The 15,155-nt window shown below is 43.2% G+C and overlaps 1 protein-coding gene across 2 annotated transcripts in view; it reads left to right on the top strand.

Moving 5' to 3' along the window:
• The first annotated feature begins 7,403 nt into the window (after positions 1–7,403).
• The window catches only part of DISC1 (DISC1 scaffold protein), a 203,864-nt gene continuing 196,112 nt past the window's right edge, over positions 7,404–15,155 (top strand). For both annotated transcript variants that reach the window (XM_090135429.1, XM_090135430.1), the window contains exon 1: positions 7,404–7,539. In XM_090135429.1, coding sequence (XP_089991555.1) covers positions 7,455–7,539 — 85 coding nt within the window. In that variant the 5' untranslated portion in view covers positions 7,404–7,454. The remainder of the gene's footprint in view (positions 7,540–15,155) is intronic.

The following is a 15,155-nucleotide window of genomic DNA, read 5'->3' as shown; positions in this document are numbered from 1 at the left end:
GTAAGGACACGACTATAAGGAGGAAGTTTGGTTTTTTTTCTGTCCTCGTTCACAGTCATTTTGTGAAGTACAGGACTACAAACACTGCTGATATATTTGTTACATTTAATGTTCAACATTTTTCCAATTACAATCTTTCAAAGGTGGCTCTACACTGAGAAATGCCTGGTTTACAGTTCTGAAACACTTAGGGCTACTTTGACTTACCATACATCTTACTTCAAGTAGGTTAAAAAAAAGCCAATTCTCTCCTTCTCTCTCTCTCTCTTTTTTTTTGGTCATTTTATTTATTTAAGGTATGGCTTTTGCAATTAAACACCATAACGCTGTGTCCCACTGGAACTGGAAAATTTGCTGAGAAATTAGGTGAGCATATGTAATGAAAAAATGAATATAACAGTATTCGTGCATCTCTGCCCTCCTATCCTGTTTAAATATGGGGGATGCTGGAAGAACAGCTGCTCTTCCATGCAGGTTACTTCCCCAGGGCAGAAACACTCTGCATTGGCCCAGTGGGATCCTTATCCCCTCTCTTAGGTCACTGGTGAGGGAAAGTTGGGTCCATATCCTTGTGTTCTTTGGCACAAATAGCTGTTGGGTGAAATTTTGTTCATTTTCATCACTGACCATGAGAAATGATGGACAGTTGGTCTTGTATCTGACCCAGGGGCTGTCCTGGCAGTGGCTGTGTGACTCTCTCTCCTCACCATTGCCATCCTGTGCACAGCTGCCCCTATGACTTTGATAATCAATTTTTTATTGGCTTGTTAAATAAAGAACTGGCACTGAGCCATTGGCAAGTTATAAAGCTGGCCAAATAATTGGAATAATAATTCACTCACATGGAAAATGATCCATTTAAAGGTGCTGTGTACATCCTGGATGGAAATGAATCTCTTCTAAGGGTTTGGTTTAGATTAGTTCTCTGTGCAGTTTACTGGAGCCCTATTATATTACCACTGATACATAAAGTAGGCTCATAAATACAGTGATAGAACCGGACCTTGGCTGTGCTAGGAGATAGTGCTGTGCATTAATGTGTATTATAAATGTAAAGCTAGAAAACCTAACAAGCCCAGCTGGCAGACTTCCATGTATTATCTCAAAATAATTGCTTCCAGCCAGTAGACATTTTTTTCTACTGCAGAAGACAGGTTATTTATATTATATATTTAGCCTAAAACTGTAATAACATCCTCTGGCAAAAGTATTATCTGATGGCATCTGAAATGAAACCAGCTTTCCTATTTCCAGGCATTAAGAGATGACAATCTTTGTGTCATCTCATGGCATTTCCTGAATTTGTGAATAAAATGTGCATGATTTTTTAATTCATATCGTTTATTTCTTAAAAAGTAAAGATGTATTTCTGACAACCAAGGTTTCCCAGTATTGTTACATGTAGTTTGTACCACTGACCATGGGGAATATTTCCTTTGTGATTCTGATCGGGCTAAAACGACGGTAGTGCTGTCAGGGCTGGTGCTTGGTTTAGCACAATCAGAAAAATACCTGTGAGCTGCAAGGGATGCAGAGGTCACAGAAGACATTGTGTTTCTTCCTGTTGCCTCAGACATATTTAGATGCTCGCTCTTTTGCCCACCGGTACATTCTCAGGCAAACAGTGCGGATGTGAAGTCTGAGAGTGATAGGATAAGAGAGGCTGATTCTAAAATAAAAGAGGGGAGATTCAGGTTAGATATTAAGCAGAAATTATTCACTCAGAAGGTTGTGAGGCACTGGCACAGGTTGTTTGAAGAATCAGTTTTATTTATATATGATTTAATTTTTTACTTTTTATAAACTATGTACTATGTATAAAATCAATATGTTAAATGGCATGAGACATGGTGGACTGAAAAAATGTAAATGTCTGAGGAGAGCTGTTAAAGAATGGGTGATACCATACTGAAGTCTGTATAGAGCAGTATTAGGCTTAGTGCTATTCAATGTTTTTTGAGCAACCTGATCTAGCTGTTGGTGTCCCTGTTCATTGAAGGGGAGTTGGACTAGATGACCTTTAAAGGTCCCTTCCAACTCAAAGGTTCTGTGAGTTTTTATCTGTGTGTTAAGGAAAATAGTGAGTGGAAACAATCACCAGAAAGCAAATAATGATGAGAACAAGAATCACACGGAGTCGCCAGGACTGCTCTGTAGGGAGCCCATCCCAACACGACACGTCTCAGTACAGTTTTGAGATACCTAGCTAAATTAGATACCTAAAAAGAAGAAATACAGGTTATATTTGCAGGAGATGAGTTTCAGAGAGTATACAGTGACTCTGAAATACTGAAGAAAGGTCAGAACAGAGAAGCAACTCAGTAGGAGCTCCCAGTGTGATGGGGAATAAGGTGTTGACCATCTTTGGATACACAATTGGTGAGAAGTGGGCAGGGATCAAAAGCACTGTGTGAAACCATTTCTGGAATACATATCCTGCTGAAGTGACCCCATTTAAAAAGAGCACCGAAGGATTCTCTGCCAGCACATCAAACAGTCACAGAAGTAATTCAAGAACTGGAAAAAAAGGCCTTTCATCAGTGGCTGTAGAGTTCACTTTATTTAGTCAGAAGAGGAAGACAGCAGTCTTCATCACCTTGGCTATAAACACAGATAACAGAGTAAAACCCCAAGGAGGGATTCGATTGCCTGAAGTGTGCTCCCCTCCTTCTCTGGGCAGAGGGAAGGTATAGTAAATTCTCAATGCCTTGCTCTGTCCTGTATCCAGGCGCACAGTAAGGAACTGCCTGCATTCCCTGTACAAAGACCCTCAGCCTTCCTCTGGCAGTGAGTTCCCCCAGCTGCTCTAATGGCAGAGAACCAAAAGAAGCCCAAAATCACAGTTATTGCTAATGTAGTCACATACACTCAGTACATAACCTGCAGCTCCTCGTGTGAAGGTGGTTTCAGTACAGACATACATGGATCAAGTGCTTCATGCTGGATTAGAAGCTAGACCCCACCACCCAGCTACAGACAAATACATGTTCACACTTTTAATACTGTGTACTTGTGCTTAATAAGTCATTCAAGTACTGCTACGCATGTACTGGCACACAAATGAGGAAATCAAAGGAGCTTGGTGGCAAAGCTAACGTATTTGTGTGCTCTTTGCATTGCATTTGAGGGTGCCTTGGGGGTTCCTGTACAACCCAGGACACTGACCTCCCACCTCTAAAGTCTGAGAAATGCTGATTCCCTCAGCATTCCCACCAGCATGCTCAGGCAGTTGCAGAATACACATGCAGCTACCCAGATGTGAGTGCGTTATGGGTGCTCCCACATGGCCTCAGCCAGTCCCTATGCCTGGATGCTGGTACATGCTCACATGGGAGAAACTCATGCCAGCTCTATTTGTCACCTGTTTGCAGGTGAGGTTTTGAGATGAAACAGAGGTCATAAAGGACAGAGAGGGCTACAGGAAACCTGTTCATGATGGCAGCAGGTGCAGGGGAGAGTTATCATACACTGATGTCAATCTGATGCGAAAATACCATACAAAGAAGTAGCCATGTGTAGATGATGAGAATCAGAGAGACTGAGACAAGGAATGGAAAGCAGAGAGGGCAATTTTCAGCTGGTATGGGGACTCAGGAAGTGGTTTGAGGAGGAAAGGGCACATAGGAGAGATTGTTATGACTTGCCAGGATTTCTGGTGCAGTGAGTAGTGCTGTTGTTACACAGTCGCCTTCAATTGGAGAAAGGCTTTTGGTGAAAAAATATCAAAAGTTTAAATTTACACCTCTTCCCACAACAAATGCTTGCCAGCACGGAGCAGACAGTAGCATGGGGAAGGGGAAGAAGGCGCAGCTGGGGAGGAGTGTGTGGGGGGGAACAGGCAGGGCTGTTTTTCCTGGCAGCTGTGCCTTGCATATACCAGATCACTAGGAACCTGAAATGGAGAAGCAGCCAAACACTCCAACTGCCTCCTGTTTAATCTAAAATTGAAGATAGCCATGCAGTAAACACCAATAAATAAGTTCTGCTGAGCGATTTCTTACAACATCCAGCTCACTTTAAACACCTGAATGCCATTTGTAAGTTATTAGGGCTTAACTGTAAGTGGGAGGTTTCTTTTTGTAAGCTCTCATCTGGTCACTTGGGTCAGGCCTTCCGTGAAGGATGCAATTTGAAAAGCATCGAAAACCAAAATCCTGTTCTCATGTGCTAATATGTGCTTCAGATGTGTGCCTGTCTCCTGTGCCTTTTTCTCCAAGTACATTTCAGTCCTCTGTGAAATCCCCCTGCAGACTCCCTTCAGGCCCTTCCTGACAGCCTGGCGCTTGAATAAGGGTGGTTATCAGAAAGCAACTCTGTTCTTAATAAAGGGACAGATTCACATCCATTCTGTCTGACAAACAGTGCTGATTATCTACCCAGCTAATTCATTACAGTCTGCTGAGTATTCTATTATGGTGTAGAATTGGATTTCTTTGTTTAAATGTACGTATTATATGAGTACGTACGAGATAAGACAAAGCCACTTCAAGCAGAAGCGTTGAAGTTTGGGTTAAATTTCAGCTTTTGGAGTAGGTTCAGAGCAGTAGGAAAACTGCTTATAAGGGTATCCTATTTGAGGATGGATTATGCCATGATTCTTTAGAATATTAGCATATCGAACTGCTGCCTTCTGGTAGCTTTGGGCAGTTTAGCTTCTCTAGATCCTCTGCTGTTCAACATCAGAGTGGTTGAAGCAAGCCTGCTGATGGTACTGGGTTATCTGCTGCAGTATGAACGAGAGCTGACTGCAAAGAAGTGCAGAAGGAACAGTCAAACAACAAATGGGGCATAAACTGAACTGCTGCCTACCACTGTGAACAATACCAGCTTCCCATTTAAGGTGAAAAGCTATGATACAACGACCACCCCTGAGAAGGAAGCTGTGGTGTACATATCAGAACGTATCAGCCAAGTGTGTGTCAGGAGACAGAGGAAAACAAATCAAATACTATGACCTTCTGGTAATGGAATGTGGAATACAGCAGGAAACACAAAGATAACACTGCTGTAGCAATCCACAGCTAACCTCATCTGGAAAAATGCAAATAAAAGGTTTAGAGATGGGCAAAAAAGGCAATCAAAGGTATGAAGTAGTTTCTGTATAAGGCAAATCTGAATAACTCTGCACCATGTAGTCTGGAAAAGGATCACAAGATGTGATAACACATATGAAAGGCATGAGGCATGAGCAGTTGGACAAGTATATTCCTTCCAGCATAAAAACCTGGCATCTATAAAAGGAAGCCAGCCATAGCCAGGCCCCAAGCAAACATCAGGAGATTGTGCAATGCACAGTGCTGGAGACCTGGGGGAGTTTGCAATGAAGGGTTTGCTGAAGTGGGCTCAAAGGAAGGTTGGACTAGAAGCATGGAGGCAGTGAGACCCAAACTAACCGCTAACCAACAATCTGAACTGAGCTAAGGAAACCATAGGCTGACATTGGTCAGAGGGAGGGAGAGGCAAAGAGGAAGTGCTGTGTACACTGGCCTCATTCCTGCTCTTGAGGCCACTGCCTTGGGCTCAAGTTGGAGGCGCGTTGTGCTGGATGAGCCCTTTGTTTGCACCCGTGCAGCTGTTCTTTTATAACAAATTGATCTCTGAGTGATGGGAGCTAGTACTGATATAAGCTGACATCATCTGAATCAGCAGCAGCACAGCACATTCGAAGAAAGGAGGATGTGTGTCTATTTTTGGCTTGTGAGGCACAGCTGCCCATTATCTTCTCTCACAAGTCAGGAAGGGCACAGCCTGCAGTATGAGGTTACATCTCTCTTAGCATGTCCTGTATTAATAAATGGTCTGAAACCCAAGAACATCAGTTAGCTCTTAGCTGATAACTAAACCTAGGCTTTTCTGTAGCAATGTCTCTGAATGTCATGAAAACTTCTCAGCACATGAGGTGGCATTTTAATGTATAGAAGCACTGTACATACTTGAGGAGACATTTTTGAAGTCTAATATGGAGGAAGTCTTGAAAAATGCTTAATATGAAATTAAAACTGAAAAATGGTTAATATAGTAGATACAATGATAGCTAAGGAGAGATTCAGGTTGTATATCAGTGAAAATTTCTTCTCCCAAAGAGCAGTGAGGCAGCAGTACAGGCTGCCCAGGGAGGTGTAGATGTGGCACTGATGGACGTGGTTAGTGGGCATGGTGGGGCTGGGCTGATAACTGGACTAGAAAATTTTAGTGGTCTTTTCCAACCCTAATGATTCTATGATTCTATAATTGAAGCAGGTATTACTTTAGCAGACTTGATACAAAGCTGTTGTCGATAGACAGTCATGAGCTTCTATAAAGCTAATAATTATGGCTATCAGAAGATGTAAAACTGCCAGTTTAGGAAAACCAGTGAAAGCAAAATATGCCTGTGCTAAGGAGGAGGAGATACCTCATAAATGAGAGAGCTCAGAAATTAACTACAGCACAAAACAGGGGAGAGAGTTTTAGCACAAATTTATGCTGTTGCAGTGAAAAGTAACTTAAAGGGGAGAGCCTCAGAAAAGGTACTGTGACCTCAGCAGACAAAGAATATGAAACATTGGGTTGTGTATAAAAATGATAGCAGAACAGAACAAAATCAAGAAGTTGCGTTTGACTTTGATAGATCACAGTATTTAGGGAAGCCTTGCGAAAGTGATAGGATAAAGGGGAACGGTTTTAAATTAAAAGATGAGAGATTTAGATTACATATCAGGGGGAAATCTTTCACTGTGAGGGCAGTGAGGCCCTGGCACAGATGCCCAGAGAAGCTGTGGGTGCCCCATCCCTGAAGGTGCTTGAGGCCAAACTGGATGGGACCCTGGGCAGCCTGAGCTGGCACAGGGCAGGAGGTTGGTGCTGGGTGGACTTTAAGGTTCAGTGATTCTAAGGAAAGTAATGGAAGCTCACACACTGCAGACATTGGTGCCAAGTCTGAACTGCAGAAAGCCAATGAGCAGCGTGTTACCTTGTTGCATGCAAGCCTTGTTGAATTCAGCAACGATCTGGCACAATGCAGGGATAGGGTAGGGCTCGAAAACAGTCACATGATAGCTGTAAGACTAAAAAAAATGTGCAATGTGGATGAATCCTACAGCAAATTATTTCCTGATGGCTCGCCCGGTGCTCAGCGCCTCGTACAGCGGTACCCCCGCGTGAAATAGCGCGGGGCCTGCAGCGACCGGGGGGCACGGGGAGGAGGTCGAATGCCTCCGGGTGTGTGTAGAAGCAGCCCTTCAGCTTGCTGCAGTCGGGGCTTCGGGCCACGGCCCCCATCTTCCCCCTGGTCTAATGTAACGTCCGCGGGGCTGCCCGCGGCTCGCAGAGGGCCGGCCCGGAGGAGGGGCAGCGGGTGCCGCCGGGCGGGCCGCGCCCCGTGGCTCCGAGCCTCCGGGGGTGTGGCCGGGGCCGCCGCTTTCCGCCCCGCTCGACGCGCCCGGGGGGAGCCGCTTCGTCCCGCCGGGGGCGGGATGTGGCGGCCGCAGCCCCGTTCGGGCGGCACCGACAGGCGGCGCCGCGACGGCGGCAGCGGGAGGGAGGAGGAGGCCGGTCCAGGTGAGCGGGGCCGGGGGCTGCGGGGCGACCCAGCGCCTGCGAGGGAGTCGGGAGGAGCCCCGTGAGCGCGGCGGAGCCGTAATGGGGCCCGGGCCGTCCCGCAGCGGCTGTCTCCGAGGCCGGAGGGGCTCTGGGTGTTGCTCCCGTCCCCTTCGAGTGGGATCCGAAGTCTGGGTGGGTCGGACGGCTTTGGGACGCTGGGAGCGGGAGGGCGGTGCGGAGGAATGAGATACAAAGACTCGTTGCTTGCTTCTTAGTTTCAAGCCCGCTTTGCTTTCTTAGTTTTCACTCCCCGGAGGTTTCGTCTTGGCGAGGGTTCGCACGTCGTTGCCTAGGAAACTTTGTTATATTGCTGAAATAACACTTTTTTTCCCCCCTTCTTGCTTTAACCCCAGAATTCCTATTATTCCACCTCTGCTAGTGTGGAAGCAATTACGTTACTGCATAAATGTGTGTGATTTGTATGTGTGTGTGTGTGTATATACATACATATATGTGTTTGTGTACATAAGCAAGTGTGTGTGTGTGTATACATCTACGTAACCAACTGCTGCGAGGGAAGTAGATGCACTCGCAGAAGTCAGCAGTCTGGCATCTCCAAACTTGGTTTAAAAAGGAAGCTGCCATTTTCATGAGAAAAAGCCAAGTTCGTATTGTCAGTCCTTGCATAAATGAGCACTGAATGGCTGTGACTGGCGGGGCAGGTGAGCTGCTCTCCCCTCTGTCACGCAGCTGTTAACCTTAACAGGACTCATCTCTGACAGAGGTGCTGGTGAAGGGCTGGAGCTGTGGGTAACAAAAAATAACTCTCCCTTCTCAAGAGAGTTCAGGAAGGAAGGCACAGCACACACCAGGCTGCCTTTCTGGCTTTTTTGGATACACAGTACTCGGAAGCAAAACTTTCTGCAAGCACTCGAGTCATCCTTGCCAATATATCAATGGAGAGCAGCTCATTCATGTTTGGGTAATCCACGCTAATCTCTGTGTACAAGTGGTTGAGTAACTTTTTGCTGTGCTTCTGAATAGTGCTTTAAGGGCCCTGTGGTGAAGTGCCTTTATAATAAAAGCTTTTTTATGTGTATTACTGAGCATATACCGGCAAGTGGTGCTGGCAATTAAAGTAGAGTTTTGAAAGAGATGCAAAAAGTACCTTGAGGTCCATTATCTCTATTTTTATCCTTTTATTTTTGTTCATTTACTTGCTAATTTTCAATTGGCCTCGCAGTAACTCGTGAAAATGGTAGAAAAGTGCCTCTTTATTCACTTTTGTGTAGTGTAATTTCCAAGTCTCTTTAGTTACCTTGTGTTAAGGTTCCCCCATATTATTGCTGAAATCAAAGCTGTGGTTTCTTTTGGGCAGAGATTGACAGTGGTGTTACAGCCAAAGTTCTAGATATCATTTCCTATCAATAGGATTTTTAGGCACTTTGCAAACTAAGATGGAGGGTTTTTAAATGTGTGGATCAAAAAGAAAAATAGTTGAGTTTAGAGGTTTGTGATCCCCTAGCAATGGGACCAGGGGATCTAAAGGATGTAGTCTTAATATCAAATGTACAGAACGTTTGTGGGTTCCATCTGTGTGTTTTTTCTTGCTTCCTGGTGCTATTAAACTGATTGATTTTCTGTATGGTTCTTTTAGATTGGTCAGTGAAAATAACCTATTAACATCCACTGTACTACTGACTTATACAGCAGCACAAAACTCTGAAGTGTGATCACAGGCAAGCGCTGTATTGCCACTGGCTTCCTCCCTCTTTAAATTCAGATAAATTAGCCTTTGTTCCCTTCAGCAAAATGAAGTCAAAAAGTTTGGGCCCGAGACGCTGCTTCTGGAACTGTAGTGGGGTCGTGCAAGAAAGGAGGATTTATTAGCACCAGTATGAATTAATTGTAAGGAACAGAAGGACGGAAAGCACTGCAAACAATGTTTTGTACTCACAAAAACAGAGCACCCTAAAGGTTAATTCTGACTTTGTTCACAAATTAGGCACACTTGGGTAGGTTTTTTTTTTTTTACTCAGCATAACTTGGGCCTCCCGCAGCTTCTGAACCACCTGACCTCTCAATCGAGATCTACCGGATTGTGTGGCACGCCCTGAGTGCTCATCAGGAGTTATAATTCTTTCATTTCAGTGTTTGGTTTCCCTCAGCAAACGTTCTTCCCAGTTGAATGGCAGACAGTCTGCAGCCTTTCCTGCTTTTGGGCGTAATACATATTAACAACTCCTGTGACAGCAGCTTTTCTTACTACTTTTGGAGTACCAGGCCCAAAGATAAACAGGGAGGAACCTGTGGAGTTACCATAGAGATTTCCGAGTTCATCCTTAGCGCTGTTGAGTCTCTTTCCAGAGAGCAGCCCTTTCTTGCCGTGTCACTCAGATTAGGATTGAGTGTGGGCTACTCAATCCTACTCAGTGTTCTTGGAGGAAAACTGCTGCAAAACCCTTATGTGTGAGGGATGAATGTGTCCTTTGTAAATCAGCAGTCACACAGGAAAAACTTGGCCCTCTGGTACTGAACAAAGGCTACTGAGCCCATGTGAAGTTCTGTAGTATCCTTGTTTGGAGGTGTTTACTTAATTCATCGTACCATTAACAGTTTAACAGTGCAATTTGTGCTCTGTTTTTATCACATAGGCACAGGTTGCATTAACTGCTCACCTGAAAAATGCTTTCAGGGAGAGATGTTTCTTTACCCAGTCTCCCAGTCACAGATGCTATGTAACAGGAGCTGAGATTAACTGCTGACGTTCTTTGCTAAACGTGAGTTTACCATATGAAAACTGAATCAGCAGTTACTGTCATATTTTTGACATATAAATGTGCAGTTATTTCCCTGTTTATTGATGCTGCAAATGTGAAGTGGCTTAATGACTAATCTGAAGTCTACAGACAGAATGGTGAGATCATGTGCTTGCCTGAAGTACGCTTCCTTTGTTCAGCATGACTCCTTTGGGGCATGCAGAATTTGGATTCTGTCTCTCCTTTGTGTGATGTGCCACATCTGCATGCTGTACAATAATGCAGTCTTTATCTCAGATCCTCCTTCACCTAACAGCTTCCTCTCAACACACGCATCTCTTATTATCTCAATATGATATTTAATAATAGGAACACTGTTGTCTAATGAATCAAATTGGTGGTACTTCATATTCTTTCCCATCCCCCCCCCCCCCCCCCTTCCTACCTTTCTTTCTGTCTTACAAATAAGTTTGTTTGATGTCAGAGTAGTTTATCTGGTTACTCGGCTCTTTTTGCCTTCTCTCAGCATGCTTATTTGTAGCAGCACCAAGTGCAAAAACATTTGGATTTTACATTGAAAAAGTGAATGCTTTCTATATATAAACAGTTGTGTAATCAGGATTAGAGATGGAAAATGCGTTTTCTTGATAGTACTTTTCTATCTCCCTTCTTTTTAAAGATGTGTTACCTGCATTTGTAGATAGTATCAAACTGTACACAAGTCAGAACTGCAGATGAGCTAAGCAAGGTGTATACGCTCAGATGATAAAATCTTCAAGTAAAAGAACTGCATGAGAGAAGTGGCTGCTTCAGCCTAAGAATAGAATAAATGTCATGTATGTGAAGTTCTCTTCCACCTTTTCCTCCTATGCACAATGGCAGAGGAATGGGATTTAGCAGGCTCTGGCTGAGAAGTTTCTTTGTTAGGGTCATCAGGGCAGGAAACCATTATCGAGGAAAATCTCTTAGTGGAGCAACTCTCAGACAACCTGTGGAGTGAAAAGTCAAGAGGTTGATGGCGAGTATTGTAAAACTAAGTAAGAATGGAAGGGTTGGTATCCATGGACAAAACAGGAAATGGAAATTGGAATAATTAGATACTCTGAATTGTTCTGCAGGTCTCCGTATTAGTACAAGATAAGGCATGTTGCATTGGTGTAGCTTTTCAAAACCTTGCTAAATTCCATATAGTAATATTAATGGAAAAATAGAGTCAAATAGTAGGGTTATTTTCAGTGTGCCTGTGTATAATGAAGTTTGACAGTGGCTTCATGACCTCAGTGATTGATGGGGCGAGCAGGGTAGTCCCTAGCTCAGCTCATTTAGCTGGCCCCTCTTCTGGATTTATTGTTAGTCGTGCCTTTGGGTCTGAAAAGTGTTTTGAGCATTCTTAGAGTCTTTTGTTTTAGTTTTGGAAGACTCTAAGGTCTCCAGAGAGCCTGGGAAGGGAAGGCCTGGGTTGCTAGGCTGAGGTGCTTCCTGTTTCAGCATCCATAGAGACCTGGGGGATGTGGAGCAGTGGGCTGAACAGCTGCTTCAGAACTGGTGGTTGGCTCTTCCTGTTCGTAGAAAAGTGCATTGCCCTCTGAATCTGCACTGATGCTTCAAGCTGTGGGAGTCGAACTGTTGGTCTGTGAGCACTGCTCCTCATGAAAATGAAGGCATGCCAGCCTCAGAAGAGTGGGACAGACAGATGCTCAGTTTGGTGCTGTTTTACACTGCTGTCCTGCCAGATCTCTTGCTTAGGAGAACAGTGCATTTCTGTTTGTTTAGAGCAGGGAAAATCCTGAGAAACCTTTGTTGAAACTGCGTGAGAAATCTCCTGGCTGCCGTCACGTGTAGTGCAGCACCAGCACAGCTGTTCCTCAGTGTGGATTTGCTCCTTCATGTCAAACTCATTAATAATCAACAGGTATTGCATTTCCTTTCCCTGGGAAATCTGAACGTGGTTGTGCTGAGACTGCTGCTGTAGTATTCACATATTTGTGGTCTGCCTGAGTCCTGTATAGACTTGGCTGGGAGAAGGGCTGCTCAGCTAATGAGCAGTGGGAAAGGCTGCTTGCAGGCTTCCTGAGCAAATGAGGACAGGAAGAGGAAAATCATCTTTGTCAGGTGGTCTCGGTTTGCTGCAAGATGAGAACAGGCTAACTTTCACTTCTCACTTTATATGTGGTGAGCATTAATAGTTGTGTATCTGCTCTTTCAGCAGGCAGCAGGGGATTTTCCTGATTGCATTGCCAGTTTTGTCAATAGCAAAATTTTCCATGAGATTGTCTGCTCTGAGACCAAATGAAAAACCATTTCATATCAGCTGAGAGGTGTTCTCTATGTGTCCTTAGTACATAATTCATAAGACACTTACTTCCTTAGAATTATGTTTTTGCTTTTTCTTGCGTGTGGTAGGACTGTGGTTTATAATCAGTGTTACCATTCTGGAAAAGACAATCTATGGAACTTCTCAACACTCTTTGTGAATTGTGCTGGTGTGCCCTGTTCTTGTTGGTTCCTTTTGTTATTTCTTGTGGAATGGATGGTAAGGTTTTTAATCATTGCTGAGTACTATAGGCTGTGCATATTGATGCCATTCACTTTCTGAACTGTTTTATTATCATTTAAAGATAACTTACCTTTGTTCTGGCTCTGTAATAAATATGCACAGCCATGTTTCTGATGAGCATGGAGTAGCACTGGAGTCCTAGGTGAGAGCTTGGACTTCTCAAGTAGGTTTGCACACACTCATTATGTATGTGGCTGCTTTCTGTGCTGCCAGGTCTCAGTGAAACTGTGTGCTTTGTGCATTAAATTGGAAGTCTGTGGCCATAGCAAATGTACAGTAGCTGTGTTTTTAATATTGAAAAGCCAGCATGAATGTTCTGTGCACTCATGTGAGAGGTGCCTCTAGCAGATGGTCCCCTCTTGTCTTCCAATTGAAAAGCAGCCTAGAAAAAGGTATCGGAATATATTTTTTTTTTCATAGTAAGCTGAATAATGCCTTGAGAGAAATACTTTTCAATGGTTGGATGGCCAATAAAGAAGCCTCAGAAATAAACATTTTGTGAAATAACTGCAGTAGATCAAAGTGACATTTAAGTGATGCTCATGAGCATCATTTAATCACCAGCTAACTACTAAAGGTCTGCTGCTTTGGAACACTAGGAGTTTTTATGTTATTATGCCTTATTGTGTCTGTCTTGCTTATGGCATGACTCTCACTGAAGATTGTGATTTCTGTGTGTGTGTGTATGTGTGTGCTGAATGCTATTTTTTATTTTTGAGAACCTATTTACTTCAAGTATTTAACTTTATTCTTAATTTTGTTGATAGAAAGCCAGCTGTTTCCATCTTCCAGGATGTGCTGAAGCTATTGTTTACAAACTTCCTTGTGATTTTAACTTCACTTCCTTTATGGAGTTAGATCAGCTAAATTACTTTCTGAGTTGGATGTCTCGTCGTGGATCATATGCTTGCACTTCTGTTGTGTGTAGAGAACGCACAGTGGAATATGATATATATATTTAAAGCTTGGTTGTGTACCATGAGATTGCCTGAGTTGGAGGGCTAGCAAGTCTCTGGTCCTACACATAGCAGAGTTGACTGAGGCTGAGCAGGTTGCTCTGATCTTCATCCTACTGGGCCATGCATTGCTCCAAGGGCTGCACAACCTGTCGTGGTCACTTTCTCCACTGCTTGTCTTGCCTCAAGGTGAAGGCATTTTTATTCATATCCAGTCTGAAGCTCTCTTCTTTCCACTTTTCTCTGTTTCTTGCCTTCCCACGACATGTTGGATTGGTTTTAACCTCACTGTATGTACCTAGCATCTTGGGAGCATTATTGCTAGAAAATGGAATCAGACATCACTTACAATCTAATTAAAAGTTTTTTAGTAGAACACTTAACATTCTTTTATTTGCTTTCCTCCCTGTGGCAAAAAATAGCAACTGTATTTGATGAAAATTGCTGCAAGTATATCCTTATACCCAAAGAGGGCATTCTAACCTTAAATATGTCCTTAGTTCTGTCTTCATGATTTCTCTGTTACACAAATCCTTGCTTATGACTCAGACTTTAAGGTAATATAAATTTAAGACATTTCATATGTTTTTGTTCAGTAACATGCTATGACATTTTTATTGTACAGAAATGAAAATTATGCATCTTCTCAGTAGCACTCACAGCCTTGTTGTCACCTTTCTGTTTTTGTAGGCTGTTCTTGCAGCTTGCTTGCTCATGTTTCTGCTCTCTATGGGCTGAAGGGAGAGGATGATTTTAGGTTGCAGAGCTTTTGCAAATCATTTCCAAATCCTTTGAGTTGTCCCTTCACTAGTCAGCAGAGGATTTAAAAGGCTTCCAACTTAAAGGCGGAACTGTTTCACTTGGGAATTATAGGAGCCAATCAGTGAACCTATTCTTCCAACAAACTGTCCTTTTGGACTGATTTGACATGGATATTTTATAAATAAATATGGTCTCCTGCATCAGCTCTGTGGATTAGTATAAACCTGTTGAGTTCAGAGCACAAAAATGTAGGCGAGCTCAAATTGTATTATAGGTAAGCTGAGGAGTTATTTAAATAGGATGCTTGTATTTCTTTCAAATTTGTGGTGAAAAGTTATGTTAAACCTGAGTTTTCCAATGAAACCCTCACTTAAAATAACATAATTGACAGGATCTGCCTCAGGGAGATCTGTGGCTCCAGTTTGAGTTTTAAGAATACTAAATGTTGTTTTTCACATCTCTAGTCTTCTCAATAGAGAAAGGAATTCTAAAGGCACAAAGCCTTGTGTGTATTTTTATAATGACTTTTTTTTTCCTACTGCTCATTTAGGAATCCTGTGTAAGTCATCAGCTCTTGTGGCGTGGCTCACTTGTAATCTG

The sequence above is a fragment of the Phasianus colchicus genome, chromosome 2, assembly GCF_987193195.1.
Source record: "Phasianus colchicus chromosome 2, bPhaCol1.hap1.1, whole genome shotgun sequence".
NCBI classification, from domain to species: Eukaryota; Metazoa; Chordata; class Aves; order Galliformes; family Phasianidae; genus Phasianus; species Phasianus colchicus.
Note: the sequence above shows the minus strand (reverse complement) of the source record. Positions and strands in the feature narration are given on the sequence as shown.